At 44.2% G+C, this 17580-nt stretch overlaps 1 protein-coding gene across 10 annotated transcripts in view; it reads right to left on the bottom strand.

The window, feature by feature from the left end:
- Inpp4a (inositol polyphosphate-4-phosphatase type I A) overlaps positions 1-17580 on the bottom strand; it is a 113170-nt gene that overhangs the window by 45850 nt on the left and 49740 nt on the right. For all 10 annotated transcript variants that reach the window (XM_005359936.2, XM_026785539.1, XM_026785543.1 and 7 more), the window contains exons 2-4: positions 7881-7942; positions 6835-7044; positions 6349-6393 (exon numbers count right to left, since the gene is read on the bottom strand). In XM_005359936.2, coding sequence (XP_005359993.1) covers positions 6349-6393; positions 6835-6940 — 151 coding nt within the window. In that variant the 5' untranslated portion in view covers positions 6941-7044; positions 7881-7942. The remainder of the gene's footprint in view (positions 1-6348; positions 6394-6834; positions 7045-7880; positions 7943-17580) is intronic.

Genomic DNA, 17580 nt, shown 5'->3' with positions numbered 1-17580 from the left:
TTTTCATCACTACTAAAAATATACTATCAGCTCTATTTCAAAACTACATCCTCACAGCCACAATTGGTAAGACGCATGCAAGAACAAGATGGCAGGAAGACAGTAAGGACGAGAAAAAGTAATGAAAAGAAAAGCCTGAAAGAATCAGAAAAACAGAAAGTAAGGGAGGAGATGTGATGAGGGATTCCCCTCTGTATGCTGTGAATACGGGATGTTCGCCTGTAGCTTAGAGAAGAGTAGCTGTAGCCGAGGTAGCGAATCCTTCATGACCACTGTCCCCTGAAGTACCCTCCATTGTCTCAGACATCGGAACACTCCTAGTTGGTGACACTCTCTGGGGAGGTTTAGGAAACATGGCCTTACTGAAGGAGGTACGTCACTACGGGTGGGCTTTGAGGGTTTAAGGCCTCTCCTTAGTGGTAGCTGCTCTCTCTGCTCTGTGCCCTCAGCTTTTGCTCAGGTAACATGCTGCAGGCAGCTGCCACATCTGCCCCAGCATCACAGACTCTCCCTCTGGAACGCAAATAACCATTCTTCTGTAAGCTGCCTTGGTCATAGTGCTTATCACAGCAGATGAAAAATAACTAATATATTGTCCACAGCCAAACCACTTTTTTGGCTCTAATTATACAGTACGGGCCATGGATATTACCATACCAGCTATCATTCCCTACCATACACAGGTTCCATTTTAAAGTCACTATTCACTGTGCTAGAAAAAAGTCCTCCTTTCTACTGTGAATTTCTACTGGAATCATCTGCCTGCCCCCGAGTAGCATTCCATAGCACTGCTGAGATTGCAAGGCTAGGCTGACACATCCCTTCAGTTTTGAAGGTTTGAAAATACCTTACCACACCTGAATGATGGAGGGGTATTCTCTCTAGGTAGTTATTTTCTCTAAGACCTTTAAATAGATCATCTCAGGAGTTTCTATGTTTTCCTGCTATAAAACCACAAGTCAGTCTAATTATTGCTAGGATGAGTACTCTGTGTATGTGTGTGTGTGTGTGTGTGTGTATGTGTGTGTGTGTTGGCTGCTCTTAAAATTTCCCTGAGTTTGATCTCCAATCGTTCCACTATGAGGCACCTAGAAATTGTCTTTCTTACTTTATTAGTTTTGGGAGAAATGCTCAACTTTAAGTCTTTTAAACCCTTGCTTTTTGCTTGAGTACAAGTAGATTAAACACTCTCATAGTTTTTGTGAGAATTGTCAGCTTTTTTTGAGACAGGATCTTACTATGTGGCCCTGGCTGGCTGGAAGTGACTGTGGAGACTAAGAGGGTTCTGACTCACAGAGATCGGCTTGCCTCTGCTTCCCAAGTGCACGATTAAAGGTGTGCTCATCATGCCCAGTCTGTCTTCCGACATACATTCTCAGGAAAAAAATGTTTTCCTATTGGATAAACTCTGGCTTAAGCCAAATAAAGCCAAGCCCCATAAGTAATTTATTTTCTTTTCCTTCAGAAAATGATCAAATAATGACAGTAATACTAAGAATGAAACTACGTAAGGTCTCTGATTTTGCTGAATATATAATTCTAGGTAGCTGCCTTTTTAAGAACTTATAATGTTATTTTTCATCTAGAAGCATGTAGGTTTTTCTCTCTTCCTGGGAAGCTGGAAGTTTCTGGAGACACCTGCTAGTGCACACACCGGTCTCTGGTTGGCCTTCCTGCTAGGGAAAGACAGCTCTGCCACTTTGAGCCTGCTGTTCCTCTTTCTGTCTCTCTCAACTCTAATCTCTGATTTCTTAGCCACCAAAACTTACAATGCCAGATTGTTTCTTATCTCTCACTCAAAACTCTATAATCTATACTTCTTGATATTTTTGAGCTGGGGTTGTTTCTTCGTTGATTACAAACTCGGTCTTCAGCAGAGTACCTTCTTCAACTTTTCAGTGTCTTCATGAAGATAATTCACCACCATAAAGCTCTCACAAAGCTGTGTGACCATTACAGCCATCTACCTCCTTACTATAGCCACATTTCAAAGGGAAAACAATCTATACTCACCAGCAACCACTTATCATCCCTCTTCTCCAGCCTCCAGAGACCACCAATCCTTTCTGCATAGCTCAGCAAGTCTCCTCGGGACACTAGTATACAGCAGGGTTATGCAGGGTGTGCCTTTTGTGCCTGTTTTCTTCCACTTGGCAGTTTTCTGAGCCTCACTAAAACTACAGCACGCACCAATACTTTGCTCCTTTCTATTAATGAGTAACTCCTGAATGAACACACCACATACTATTCAATCGATGGATATTCTGATTGCTTCTATCACTTGGTTACTACAAATAATTCTGTAAACACTTATGAACTAGTTTTTGTTGAAAATATGTCTTCATCTTTTTGAAGGTCTGCTGAATATATAATTCTAGTTGGTTGCCTTTTTAAGAATTTGCAATGGCATCCCTCTGCTTCTGTTCTTCATCCTCCTTTTCTTTCTCCTCCTCCCACACCCTCTTCCTCCTGCACCCTCCTCCCTCACCCTGTTCCTCCAGTATTCTTAGACAGGGACTAACTCTGTAGCTCACAGTTGGTTGCTGCTTTTTAAATTCTGTCCTTGGTTTTCAAAAGTGTAGTTAGGATAAATCCAGGTGTAGATTTCTTTGGGGTTTATCTCAGCTCTGATTGCAATTTCAGAACACAGGAAATAAAAAATGAAGATCTTAAAATCTCCACATCTGGGGCTTGAGCAATGGCTCAGCAGTTAAGTGAGCTTGTTGCTTTGAGGCTCTAACTAGCACCCATGTCTGGCTGCTCTCAAATGCCAGGAACTACAGCTCCAAGGGATTTGGGTACATATACACCCATTCATTCTCTCTCTCTCTCTCTCTCTCTCTCTCTCTCTCTCTCTCTCTCTCTCTCTCTCACACACACACACACACACACACACACACACACCACCACCACCACCACCACCACCACCCACCACCACCACCACCACCACCACTAATTAAAAAAAGAACCTCCAGAAAAATGAGAAAGCACTTTTAACTGTATTTTCACCTAGAATCTTCTGACCATGCAAACTCAGTGGAACATAATAGCTGAAGACGGCATGTTTCAGTTCCGCAGAGTCTCAAACAGCTTTCCAAAGAGCTTCTCTTCCCCCTATATCCATTTTCTGGACAAAGAGTGTCCTTGACCCCAAATGGGGTAACTTGAGGGGGAAAATGACATTATTTCCAAGAAAAAGTTTACACTGGGCAGAAGGTAAAGAAATCCCATGTGACTTTTGATAAACAGTGTTTGCTTAAGTATAAGTATGTAGAGTGTGACTTTAACCAAAACTGCAACTAAAGACACTGAATATAGAAAAAGGATGAAGAGACACCTAAGACATTTCTTTAGCCAGCAAATCAGAAGTAGGAACCAAGTCATTAATAAGACTTGACCATGGAGGACAGCCTAAGAAGGCAAGGAAAGATTTCAGAGAGATTTCATACCCACACCAACCCTCACTGCTTTTCAGAGGAGCAGAAGCAAGATGACTATATAGGCAAATACTCTGAAAAAGCCAAAGAAGCTGAAAATTTAAAAAAAAAAAAAAGAACAGTAGCTTGTTGTAAAATCTTTCATTCGGAGAAAACCCTGTTAGGGAGAAGTATCTGCTGGACTCTGGTATGTGTCCTTCCAGGTTTTTTTGTTTCTTCATTTACTCAGCAGAGTGCAACCTTCAGAGTTTTAACAGACTGGTGGTAGAAATGGATTTACTTAGAAACACATTAGTCAATATTCCTAATAGGCTTTTTTCATGCATTAAAGTCACTGGCATCCTTTAATTCTAGTAGATACGGGCCCTGTCTCATTATTTCAGATGCTGCAAAGCACACTGCAGGGTCATGCTGTTTACTTTGACTAGTCTGCTGGCCAGTCTGTGGTCACCTGAAATCATGGTGAGAGCCAGTAGCCTAGATGTCACAAGAATGAACAGGATATGATTGGAGACCTTACATAGGCCCATTCTTAAGGTAACTATCATTATTTGACCATTTTTAGAAAAAAAAATACTTGTAGGGCTTGGTTTTATTTGGCTTAAACCAGAGTTTACATAGCAGAAACTGTTTGTTTGCTTGTTTGTTTTTCTGAGAATCCCTATCAGAAACAATAAGGCTAAAGCTGGAGCTGGGCTGTGGTTCAGTGGTGGAGCACAGCTAATACACACGAAGCCCTGATTCCATCCTTACCACAACTATGGCAGTAGCAACCAAAATCAATAGCCGTTTCCTTAAATACTGCAGCTGAAGAGGACAATACTAACCCCTTCTTGGCAAACAAGGAGTTGATCCAGAAAAGCTTAACAGATGATGAATCCTTGAAAGAAAGGTTAGGCAGTGGACTGACAGGACCAGGCCCTCTGCAAAGCTCTGACGTTTGTGCAAGCAAGCACATGCAGAGGGCTATGCATAGCTTGAGGACAGAACAAGGAGACTGTGAGTGATTGTCTTAGACTGCCTACCCTCGAAGGTGCATAAGCAGGAAGTGAGCCCTGAAGACAGGGTCAGTATGCACTCGGACACTTAGCAAAACTCACACCAAAAGTCTCTAGTTCTTTGAGCTTTTAGAATTTTTCTACCCAGCCAGGCTCTGTGAGTTTCAGGCACCTAGGGCTACATAGTGACACCCTGTCTCCAATATACACATTATATCCAGGCAATTTAACTTGACCACCAAGTGACCTAGCAGTCACTCTAGGATCCACATGTGACAAGAGGCTACTGCTAAGCAGTCAGCAACAGCAGTAACAAAAAAGTGGCAGCAACGACAACAGTAACAAAAAAGACCCCGAGGAAGGGGAGAATCTGATTTCCATAGCTGCTACATCGCATTGTTTAAAATGTCTAATCTTTATCCAAAATTTATGAAACATGAAAAACAAAACACACAAGAGAAATGCTGCTCATATCTAGAAGAATTTAAAAACTAAAAAAGAATCAACAGTACCTGTTCCTGAGGGCGACACAGATGTCTGACTTACTAAGAAACTAGGTAAAGTAGGAGAAAAATATCTTGTTAAATAGAGACTGTCAGCGAAGGAACTGAAATCATCAAATTAGTCATGTAGAAGATATTCAAAGTACGATGACAGAAATGAAAACTCATTAAGAACGGATCAACAGTGGCAGACAAAGAAAGAGTCGACATACTTTGGAGATGTCAACTATGATTATTTAGTCTGAAGAACAAAGAAATAAAAAGAAGAAAAACAGTTTCAGAGAGTCCTGGAAGGTCACATTCACCAGCATAGGTTTAATCAGAGTTCAAGAAGGAGAGAACAAAGGGGCGAAGGAAAGAACATCTGACAAAATGATGGCCAGGCACTTTCCCGACCTGATGGAAAACAAGGTGCCTTGAGAAGTGTTTTTAAACTAGACTCACATTCTTCAGTTTTAAAGGATTCTTGTGTTATTTCTAAACTTCCTCTTTTTGTTCATTTTTCCGTTTTCTCTTTTAAATGACGGGCATCCTGGACTGTCGAGCTCTCTCTGTGTCTGGTGTTGATTGTTGCTGAGACAGTTTCCTGGTTATCCTCCAGGCTTTCCTGGATTTGTAACTTTCAGCTGTTGTTTTAGACGTCAAGACGGCCCTTTGTTCTTCAGCCGCCTTCATAAACAGCGCCCTGTTTCTGAACAGAGAGGCACTTCCTCCTTTCTTAAAGGTGTGAGTTACAATTTCTTTTTTTTCTTCTGCTTCTGCAATACCTGTTTTATTAGAGTTCTGGTTTTGGTTCATGCTGTAGGCCTACCACGTGGGCCTGGTGGTCTTTGACTTCTCTTTTATTTTCCTCTAAATCACTTTTGAGGTATAAATTTTCTTATAGCACACACCCATTTTAAATGTACAACTCAATGAGTTTTGTACGTTCCTATATCCATGCAGCCACTTCCACCATCCCTACAGGTAAAGAGAACCTGAGTCCAAACTCTTGCAGCTTCTTCTATTCTTTGACCTTGCCCCCATCATACAGGGTCACTCAGGTGATCCTTCCCCTACAAAAAGTAACCATGCACTCCCTCCAAAGACAAGCGTCTCTGGTGCCACAGGTGAAACAGTGTGTCCGGCCATGCAGTCACTACACTGGAGCCCACTTAACCTGCTCTGTATACAAACTCAGCACCGCATAGCCTTCCAAATACTTCAGTCTTAAAGCATGAACTTTTACCCCCACAATAAGATTGGCACCCAAGTATTGACTTTCTTCCTAACAGTCTCTACTGGACACAACTCAGGTCTCCATCAGCAGGCAGCTTAGTCAGTGATGCTGCATCTCCCCAGAAGCATTGCAGCAGTGGTGACAGCACTCAGAGACAGACTAACAGTAACAACAGAGAGAGAGGCACCTACCTAAGCTGAATTCTAAAATGGGCTCGTCTGGATCTTGAATATTTCCTGGGAGAAGAGAAATGACAGCAAAGTCACCCAAAATAAACCTTCCCCAGAATTTAGCTTGCATTTGTTTTACACAAAAATAGAAACAAGAAATACTAATTCCTCTAGCCCACTCCAAAATATTATAGTAGGTGATTTATATACTTTGAACCCGTTTACTTTAGAGATTCTGAAGAAATCTCAGACCCCTTTCCATTCTGCCTACTGGAAGGCAAGCCCAGGATGCCCACCAAAGCTAGGAAAGAAATGCTGAGCAATCCACAGGACCAGTTCCCAGGGCTCTAGCTGTCCCTTCTGAGTCCTGCTCCAACCAGGATGATACCACGCCAAGACACCCTCTCCTGATGGCTTAGTCACCGGCTGCCCCCTGCCTCTTCCTACACTGTTACAGCATGGATCCTGACCTTCAAGTTCATAACCAGATGTCTAGTATCGGCTCACCTGCCAGAGAGAGGCCCACCATGTCAGCTGCCACATCAATGGTGGAAGCCCGCTGCATCGCACGGGCCCTGGCACCATGGCGAGGGCTGTGCTCTCTTGCTGTCATGATGTCATTGGTGAGGATATGCTTCTTGTTCCTGGATCACACCTCAGCTGATTCCCCAAGGGAGAGCTGTCTCCAGGACCTGGATTCCTAAGATGGCTGAAGCCCTGAGACATGGAAGTAAGCATAGTCAGAAGTCAGGAGCGTGGTGATGGAGAAACTGTGTTCCTACGGCTAGCGAACAAGACCTAACCCTGATGCTGAAAGCAGTGTCTTGAGACAGGTATGGAACTGGGCTAGAATGTCTCTCACCTCTACTCTCTTCCTCCTCCCCACTCCTCTCACGGTGGACCTACAGGATCCTCTTGGACCAACATGGACCACATTATGTGACAGTCTGACTGTAAACAGACAATAAGGCTTGTATGATTCTTTCTACTCTCCAGCACTTCTCTATTCCAAGTCCCACAGAGTCTTCACAACTGTCTATCGACTTCCATAGCACAAAGACTACATCAAGATCTCTGCTGCCTAGAGGCTCTGCCTGCCTTTGAGACAGAGCAATGGAGAAGAAAGACAAAACCTGAAGCTCTAGCCTGACTTTCCCTTCCTTTAGCTACCAAGTTCTGGTGTGCCTTGGTCTCAAGACTTTTCCGCAGTGTCAAGTGTCGATCTACCTTTAACCAAAGGGGAAGGTGCTGGGGACGGAAGAGGCTGTGAGTCAGAATGAGGCCTCCTGGCCCAGCACAGAGCTCCCACTATGTTCTCAGAAGCAAGTTAAACAGCAAGAAAGGGAATTCCAGGTTTGTCCAACCCCATGTACTCTAACCCCTGCTGGTTCTACAAGGAACCAGCCTTCACAAGTTAGGATAACTTACAGAGCCATTAGCCTTGTGAAGAGCACACTCTCAAAGGTATCTATATGTCCAACACAATCTCCTGTCCATGTCTACACACCCAAAGACCTGGGCTACTGCTCCAGTCAATTCAACAAGTGACTTACCAGACATGTTTGCTTTTGGACCATGTGGCATTGCTTCATAGAAGGGCATCCAAATCCATCATCTAAAAATAGAAAAGAATAAATTGCTGAGCACACCAAAGATTAAGTCCCTGAGATCATGACACCCAGAAATGTAGGAAGGCAACAGTTATTCCTAGCTAACTTTTCACTCAAAAGAATGAGAAAGAAAATGCACATTTCCTTCTAAGGGTTCTCCATCAGGAGCATGTGGGTGTGCCCTGAGGATCCAAGAGGGGAAGTGTGGTTTAGAGAAATGAAGAAAGTTGGGTCATGGTTGCCCACTCACAAAGCACAGACCCCAGGAGGAGCTGCAGTGTAGCTCTGAGGCTCTGCTCTTTGGTGTCTCAGAGCTACAGTGAGAGTCAAATGATTAGTAGGAGAGGGCTCAGTGTAGTCCACTGGGCTCCAACACTGCCCCCAGTGCACGGTGAGCAGGTACCTTCCTGCAGAATGGAACACTCAGGCCAGGGCCTGCCATGAGCTCTTATGGAAGGCGTCAGGGCCCAGAGCACAGTCTCCTAAGAGTTAGAAGCAGAGGACAATAGGGCAGTGCATTCGAACCTAGGACTGATTTCATGTTCTTTTGCAGGCTGGACTCCTAACTTTCCCAATGGGGTACCCAAAGATCTCTGGCCTATGAACCTCAGCCAACAGGGCTATGGACTGGCTGGAGAGCCACTCTAGAAATTGTTAAAAGGGAGAAGTTACTCACTGGTCTGCTGTCATCAAATGACACACAAATCAAAACATTTGCAAGGCAAATATTGAAACTTAGAAAGCACCGAGACTATCTCGACAGCTGATCTTAACTTGTCACAACCTAGAATCATCTGGGGAGAGAGTCTCAGTTGAGGAATTATCTAGATCAGGCTGGCCTGTGAACAACTCTGTGGGAGACTGTCCCGAGGGCTAACTGACCCAGCCCACTGTGGGCAGTGCCATCTCCCCCACCTGCCACTGGGTGGGCCCTGAGACACAGGAGACTGAAGAAAGCTAGCTGAGAAAGCAATCACTGGCCATGGGTGTATCTGTTTTTCTCTGCTCTCGCCTGTTGATGTGACGTACTCAACACATTGTTGAGCTCCTGCTTTGACTGTCTACACCACACCCTATAATGCGATGACATTTGACCTATAAACCAAATAAAGCCTTTCTTCTCTAAGCTGCTTTTGTTAATGTGTGTGTCATAGCACCAGAAATGAAACCAGGACAACTCTGAAACTCAACAATAATTCTGGTAGGAATGATAAAGCTCACTGGTGAGACAGCCATCAAGGGGAGAAATTCATAAAAGGGAAGTATGGATGGTATGGATGGTAAATATTTTAAAAGTAACACTAAAAGCCAAGTAACACTAAATCCACCTATTCCACCTAAATTAATTCTCCATCTGTTCTTCCAAAATATATACTGCTGGCAGGCCTGGGACCCTTCTATACTGTGGATAACATTTTAGAGTGATACTAAAATTTCAGAATTTAATAAATTTTATATACAAAAAAAATCCTTGCTAAGCATCTCAAACATGGAAAAGACTCATTCACAAAGCTGCTACTGTAAACAATGAAGACCAGAAGTAATCTAATCACCCAGAAACAGTATGTTCTGGAACATCTTGAGGTACTAAAATTATTCTAATAAATCCAGAAGTCACACATAATATAAACTGAAGCCATGAGGCCTAGAACAATCATTTACATAGCTCAGTGATAGATAGGCAAAGCCAAGAGCTGGCAAGGATGTAGGACAATTGGAACCAGTGTCACGGTAAAGTAGGGACGGTATAACTACTCTTAACAGCTGGCAGTCCCTACCCAAAGGGACTAACTGGTGATCCATCCACAACCTGGGATACAATTCAGGGTGCAACTGCTAACAGAAATGTACGTATGAATTTCTATGTATGCACATGTACACACACACACACACACACACACACAAACACATATCCCAAGGAGAATGTTTAGAACGGTGACAGTCATTAACAGTAGGATCCTAGAGACAATAGAAATGTTCTTCATCTGTAAATGTCCAGAGCAGAACAGATGAATCACGGGGAAAGCCAAGCATACAGAGCCCAACACATGCAGTCTATTGGTGTGAAGTGCAAGCAGAGGCCATGGAGTCTGTGTTGTGAAGTCAAAAGGAGGATGCCATGCAGGGGTGGGTGTCAGCTACAAAGGTTTGAGGGACTCCTGAGGATGTTCTGTTTCTTGGCTGGAATGCAGGTTCCATGTGGGTCTATGAATGACCCACTGAGAAGTATGTGATTAGGTTTTGTGCCTCAATAAGAAGTATATTTAATTCTTTCAACGATGGTAACAGGGACAGCAGAGAAAATGCTGTCAGTTTTACACCACCTGCTCTCTAGTTACAACCGAAAGAGACAGGACAGAGAGCCTGGGATGACTGTATCAAGATGGCCACCAGGCAGGAGAGGTTACGGGGAACTGTAACTGCCATCTTCACATGTTCAAAAGGCTGCATTAAATACTGGCTGTGACTTCATACATGGAATGAGCTGTTGTCGCTTGACTAGTGCCTCCTCATTCCATGCCCTGCTTTGCTGCCTTTCTCTCTGCGTAACAGTGACGGTGTCAAGGAGCCCTCCCTTGGGACAGCAGAGATGTGCCACCTGGCAAACAGCCCTACCTAAGTCCTGCCATCTTCTCCACGGCAGATGAAAATCCACCCTCTCTTCCCTGTGTCCTCCTGTCCACTCCCTCTGTCCACCTGTCTCTAGGAGAGTGGCGTGCGTCACCACACTGTAAGTTCTCTGAAGAGTAGAGTCCTCATAAAGGAGTATTTATACACTGATTCTATACTAGTTCAGAGGTCAGAGGAACTTTTAGGTCAAAGGACTTAAGCAGCTACTTCTCATTCTATCTGGAGGCATTTAATTATAATTTACAATTTAAATCATCAAGGCCCAGAACGCAAGGCAATTTGTACAGCTGAACTTGATTTCCCTTCGTGGTCTCATTAATTTAAGATAATTCACCAAGGATTCCTAAATTCTCAGAGTTCCTAATTTGCTCCTAGTTCTATTTGAAGACTGAGTTCATTAGGAGGAGGAAAAACTACACCTAAATCAAGGAGGACTAAGAATGTGGGAGGGGCTTAAGGAGCTGGAGGAAGAAAGAAGCAGCAGCTGCTGAGACAGCTCCCTGTCCCCACTCCATAGAGAATGGGACCCCTTCTGACAGGAGAACAAAGGTCAAAGAGAGGTGCTAAACACCAGTGTCCTGACCCCAGGAGGGGGAGAGGCCGTGACAACAGAAGATGGACAAGGGAAGCATGGGGATTCTTACAGGGGATGAACAGAATTTGAGAGATGGAGAGGCATCTCAGAAGCTTCTAAAGAGTCTTGGGAAAGGCTTGCCTTCCCTTCTCCTTGCCAGAACTAAGGATCTTCAAGCTGATAAGAGCTCAGGGGCCCTTTATATCTTAGTGACTTCCTGGAAGCTAAGGGCTGGAGCTGAAGCTGAAGGAAGGTGAGAGACTAGAACTGTTCTGGTCTATCTTAAGATTAGCATTTCTCTAAATACAGGCGCATTAAAACGCTGAACAAAAGGGGACAGACTACTATAGACAGGGTGTATCTTCTCAAAAATCTCATGCACGTGAACGATATCTGAAGCAAAAAATAAACAAAAAAGCCCAAATAGAAGTGGGACTCTTCTGCCCAGCCCTACTACTGACCCTGCTCTACAAGTGGGCCCCTAGCATTCCCCATGTCACCTTCTCCACACAAGCAGTGGGGGAGAAAGTATGAAAGCCATGAGTCAGAGTGAGTCAGCAATCCCAGAGGGAGAGCCTACTTTAGAAGGTGGAAAAAGAGGAATTCTCTCTTAAAACCCCAAATCCAAGATAACTAAAATCATACATCACTGTGGCAACACCACTCACTGGCACCAAAAATTACTATGATAAGAACCAAAGGAGACAATATCCCAAAGCCTTGATGGTGACTCTCATATGAAATTATTCTTCCTGTCAGTTCTCAACTTCTGAATATTACCTTTCCAGGGACAGCAGTCTGGATAAGCGTGCAGCACCAGAGAGACTGTAGCAGGTGTCAGGAAAGAGGCAAACAACAACTACTCCCTTTCTTATAAGGTCCCAACCAAAGTATAAACCTGACAGAGTTCACCCTTTAGGACCAATGAGTTTATTGGGCTTCTTACAGAGCATGGGCGAAGGCTGCTGATGGGAGTATTGGTGACCCCAAAGCAGCTGCACTATATAGAAAGTCTCAGCCTAGCATGGATGATGGCTTCTCCATAGCAACAGAGACGGAAGAAACCACTCTCAACCTCCTCCAGTCTATAGACTATAACCTCCAGGAACTCCTACCCCAATCCTCCCTACATCTTTATGCAATTAGGACAGAAGTACATTCAAATGTCTAGGAGTGGCTAGAATCTCAGCTGAAAGGCCAATGACCCTCACCAACTCCTCCTTCTATGCAGTGATGGTGACTCACAGCAGAAACTACTGCTCTCATGAAAATGGCACTGTGTTATCTAGAGGACCAATTTCTACAATACAAGGTCTAAGACTCTGACTGAGACCAGCCATGCTACAGAACAGTTCAGCATGGCTAGTGCTTAAAAAGCAGCAGAAGAAAGTGGTTCAGAAAATCGAGCACAGAAAGAACAAAGTACTAGCAATGTGCATCTCTTCTCATCCACAGGCACAAACTACTTCACCCAAAGACACCCGCACACACTTGTTCTCATGGAGTCTTTCAATTGTTTACCTCCTGCTTCCCATTTCCTGTTTTCTGCTAATGATAATAAATAAATAATGATGGTAATGGCTTAACACCATTTAAGTAACAGGCCTTATAAGTGTAATGAATATGATAACTGATAAAATGTAGTGTCTGAACCCAGGCACAAATGTATACCCCCAGACCCTTCTACAGGAGAGGTCGGTCATTTATGGATCACCCAAAATTTATGTATTGAAACTCAAAGGTCAATGGAATGGAACTACTAGGTGGCCCTTTAGAAGACAGGTCCCAAGGGCTCCAATCTCATAGATGAAACTGGTGCCTTACAAATAGGCTGAATGTAATTAACCTTTTACCTCCCTGTACTCTGCTGTGTGAGAGCATAAGAAGACCCCCACCAGATACCAAGTGCTGACACCCTGATCATGGAATCCAGAACATAAGAAATAATGTTGTTTATGGATTACCTAGTCTCAGGTATATGGCTATGCTAATCTATCTGCCTGACATGCCTCAAAAAAGTCTGGATATTCCTTTAAACAACAGGACAGAGGAGTTCTCACGGAATAGGACTAGTCTCTACGGATTCACTTTGCTTTCTACACTCCAACCCCTCAAGTTTTCCCATCTCAGTCAAAGGCACTCCCTCCTTCCTCTTCCTCTAGGCACAGAATAGCTCTGTGTAAGCCTTCTCTTCTCTCACCCTTCTTCAATTCATCAAACTTCAACCTGTTCAGCTCCCGAAGCCTCAGGACTTGGACTTCTCATAGCACCCCCGTCTGGCCACAAGAGCACAGTGAGTTCTGTGCACCCTCTAAAGGCCTCCTTTACAAGCACTTCGCCTGGGAGAGTTTCTGGCTGAGTCACCCTCTCTGGGACTACGGTCCTCCATAGGAAGAAGGCCTTTGAGGACAGCTCAGAAACCGCCGCCCAGCTCCTTGTGTCATCTTCAAACCATGAACTTTCAGGAGATTTTCCATGGGAAGTAGCTTGAAAATAAGATGCCCTGAGGCAAGTGCTTTAAATCATTTCTGCTGAGCTAGGGTTGTGGCATGTGCCTGGAATCCCAGCTACTCTGGAGGCTAAAGCAGGAGGATGGAGAGTTTGGGACCAGCTGGGTCTACAGAGTGAGTCTGTGGCCAGTTTGGACAACTTGGCAAGACCCTATTTCAAAATAAGAAGAAATAAGGGGCTAGGGATATAGTCTGAAGTTAAGAACACTTGATAGCATGTGCAAGGCTCTGAGTTCAAACCCTTGAGTGGAAATAACCAAAGGATGGGAGCAACACAGGGGCCAGGCCCCCAGTCTGGGTGATGAGAAGTGTGCTAATACTGATGGGTGGAATGCTGGAGGCATACCAAGGGCAAATGTGGTCAGAGCAGAGTCCTCTAGCCCACCCTGCTACAAGCAGCTCTTCAACCTCACTCTCCAGCCATCTTTTAAACACCTACATGTTCTTGCTTCTGTATATCTTGTTAATTGTTTTCTAAAAACTGGCTGTTGCTGCAACAAAGAGTTGAGGGTCCATACAAACCTTGGGAATACAAAGATGAACAAAGAGGCTTCAGCAGGCGCTATGTCACAAGAGATGTAAAAAACAAACAAAAACAACAACAAAAACAACCCCATGAAAGATGAGTATAATCTGAGGCTAGAATGGTGTTGGACAACGTCTTCTGGACCTTCCCCTGTATAAAGGTGTAATCTCCTCCTTTTCAGGCAGAGCACCGCATTCTCTAGGTGCCAGCACCAGGGATAACGGAGGATGCTTCTTTGGGTCAATCAGCACAGTGTTCTTACACATTCTCCATTCATTCCCACCCACTAAGCTCCATTTATCATTTATGACGACATGCATTTTCCAGTCCTGGGAAGATAATGAACACACTGTGTAGAACCTAATGTGCACTGTCAGGACTGCCTGGAGACAATGCCCACCACTGTGAGTGCTCTTCTTACTCCTAAGTGAAAAGTCTCATTTCTTTCACTATTGTTAGCTCAGCCACTTGAAACTCACACAATTAACTGATGGGTTCTCTGTCCTTTGACTGGTAAAACTTAAATGTCATAGAACTTTCCAGATATGCATTCAAAACCGTGGAAACCATCCAATATTAAATTTTACGAACTTTCACATGCCAGTTGTGATATGCAGTTTCTAGACAGTTAAAGCAAAGGGAAAAGGACAATAGCTTCTCTGTGATCCATGATCATCTATCTCTGAGGGGGAGTCCACCAGCCAATGAGACAGGCAGTACACACCCATCCAAGCATCTTCTCAAGCTGGAGTCCAGGAGACACTGCTAAAGGACTGTAGAGCATGAACCTACCCCTCTGTGACCATGCAGGGTGCTCTTAACTCCAATAGCCGACCATGTACACTCATTCTCTGCCACATCTTCCTCTTCCTTTTCTTCTTTCATAAACCTAGAAGCTAGGAAGCCTGTCTCGGTGACTGCTTCGACCTCTTCCCCACTCAGAGCTGGCCACTGAAAGCTGGACCAGGGTAGCCTCTGTCACAAGCTCTACCTCTCTCCTCCTTCCCCTAGGAATGGCATGGCCACAGCTGCTCCTGCTTCCTAAGCCAACAGTGCAAGAGACGACATCCTCCTGGGAGTTGCCTGCCCCCAGCCACAACATTGTCCCTTGCCTTGTCCTGACAGTTTCCCACGCAGCCCATATCACCCACTCCGTAGAGAATCAGCAATGAAGATGCCAAGATGAAAGCAGATACCTAGGACTCTTGGTCTCTCACCACATACACTGGACCCCTTTATTTACAATTCAGTTGCTGGGGTTTTAGGTACCCACACCCAGTGATGGCTTGAAAATAATGTTTGAAATCATTTGCCATTGTGTAAAGCATGATAAAAATCTCACACTGTCTCACTCATGATAAGAACCAACTCTTTATCTCATCTCCTGGCCACCCCGATATATAATGCTACCTTCCTGTTCGTCCACCAGTAGCTGTCTCAATGGTGAGACTCACTGCATGGTACGACAGCATTTGTGTTCATGCCATTCTTACTTAATATAGTAACTGTTTATTATAACACAGCAATTGTTCTGCCTTGTTATTGGTTATTGTTGCTTCTTACTTTGCCTGATTTATAAAAGTTAAATTTTATCATAAACGTGTGTTGAGGAAAAACTATGGTATATAAGGTTTAGTACCGTTTATAGTTCCAAGAACTCACAGGAGTCTTACATAGTAAGACTATGCTCCTAAGGATAAAACCTACTAGTTAACAGCCAGAACCCACAGGAGTCTTACATAGGAAGACTATGCTCCTAAGGATAAAACCTACTAGTTAACAGCCAGAACCCACAGGAGTCTTACATAGGAAGACTATGCTCCTAAGGATAAAACCTACTAGTTAACAGCCAGAACCCACAGGAGTCTTACATAGGAAGACTATGCTCCTAAGGATAAAAGCTACTAGTTAACAGCCAGAACGCTGCACTGAAGGATGAGCTTAAGCAGGACACATCAGTCGTAGAGCTAGGAGGCTGATAGAGAACACTGGAGCAGGAGCATGGCTCATGTCACCCAAGGACTCTAATGCCAGCAGCTCACATGACTTTCTCAGTTCCCCTATGAATATTCCAGCCAGCCACCCTCTCTGCAGATGAGCTACCTACATGGCAGGACATAAGGCAACCCCCAACTTTCAATTCTCCAGTGCTAGGCCCCAGAGATGCTGGCTGTATGGATTCTCTCCCAGCACTCTCTAGGAAAGGGAAACTCTGAGCTCAGCTGGAGCCAGGTGACTCCTGGCTGGAAGACCGGGGTCAAATGGTAACCCCTGGAATTCCCACAGTGCCTGAGCTTAGGTTGAGACAAGTTTTTGAGGCAAGGGTTGGAAGGCAGCTACAGAAACTCACTTGTATTCACTGTGACTTTTAGCAGCCAAGTAAGAGTTTCCTTACTATGTGACTTTAAATAAGGCCAAATAACTCCAAGATTAACTTTTTTGGTTTTATATTGCTCAAAATAGATAATATAAAATTTAAATATATAATACCAACATAGAATTAAGTTCTTTTTGCAGAAAGGTCTTAAACAACTAGCCCCTTTGAAATCATCCAGCAGCAACTTAGGCAAGAAAGCAGGAACCAGCAGCTACAGTTCCAAATGGCAAGCAGCTGAATGAGCAGGCTAGGGTTACACCTCCCTCAGCTATGAACCACCAGTCAAAGAATCCCAAACGGCCTGCACTTGAGTGTAATGTTTGTATTTGTTTTCAGTGTTTGGGTACAAATCAATATGGTCGTGGAACAAAACAAAACTATCTGAGTTGCTTTATAAAAGCACAGCCCTGAAAATGCTGGTCACCTTCCTCCACAATATTCTATTTCAGAGGAGCGCTAAGCTGTAGCCACTGGAAGAGACAACCTAAGACACTGCCTATGACTCTTTCTGGTGTGAAGAACAGTCATTACTCCTCCCTCCCTCCATTTATAGCCTTATGCTGCTCCCCACCAATGCACGTAAATGACCAAAGGAAAGGGTTACAGAGCTGGAGACCAGTAAGGGCCAGGCTTGTGTTCCCTTCTGGTGATCTTCTAGTCTCCAAAGAGATAAAGCTTCTCTGGAAATCTCTTCGGGTGGAAATCCTCACTAGGAAGGAAGTGCACACTCACACACCCAGTTTTCATCATACACTGTTCACTGGACTAGTATGTTCTTCTTTCCATCCCTTTTAGAATGAATATTTCAGATTCAAAGCATCAAAACAGCACTGGCCTCCTTGTCCCCAGCCAATGTCAGCATTTGGGCATCTGTACTAGCCTGAGGTCCTGACAGGCTACATCCTCAGTAGCAGCCACTAAGTGCACTTTCTGTGCACGTTTGCTATGTTCCCTTTCAGAATGCAGGCTTTGCCCACCTCACCTTTCCCCTCCTTCTTCATCTTCCCCCCCTCTCTCTCCCTCTC

Source organism: Microtus ochrogaster, linkage group LG2, assembly GCF_000317375.1.
Source record: "Microtus ochrogaster isolate Prairie Vole_2 linkage group LG2, MicOch1.0, whole genome shotgun sequence".
Lineage (NCBI taxonomy): Eukaryota > Metazoa > Chordata > Mammalia > Rodentia > Cricetidae > Microtus > Microtus ochrogaster.
This window is presented reverse-complemented; position numbering and strand designations above follow the sequence as displayed.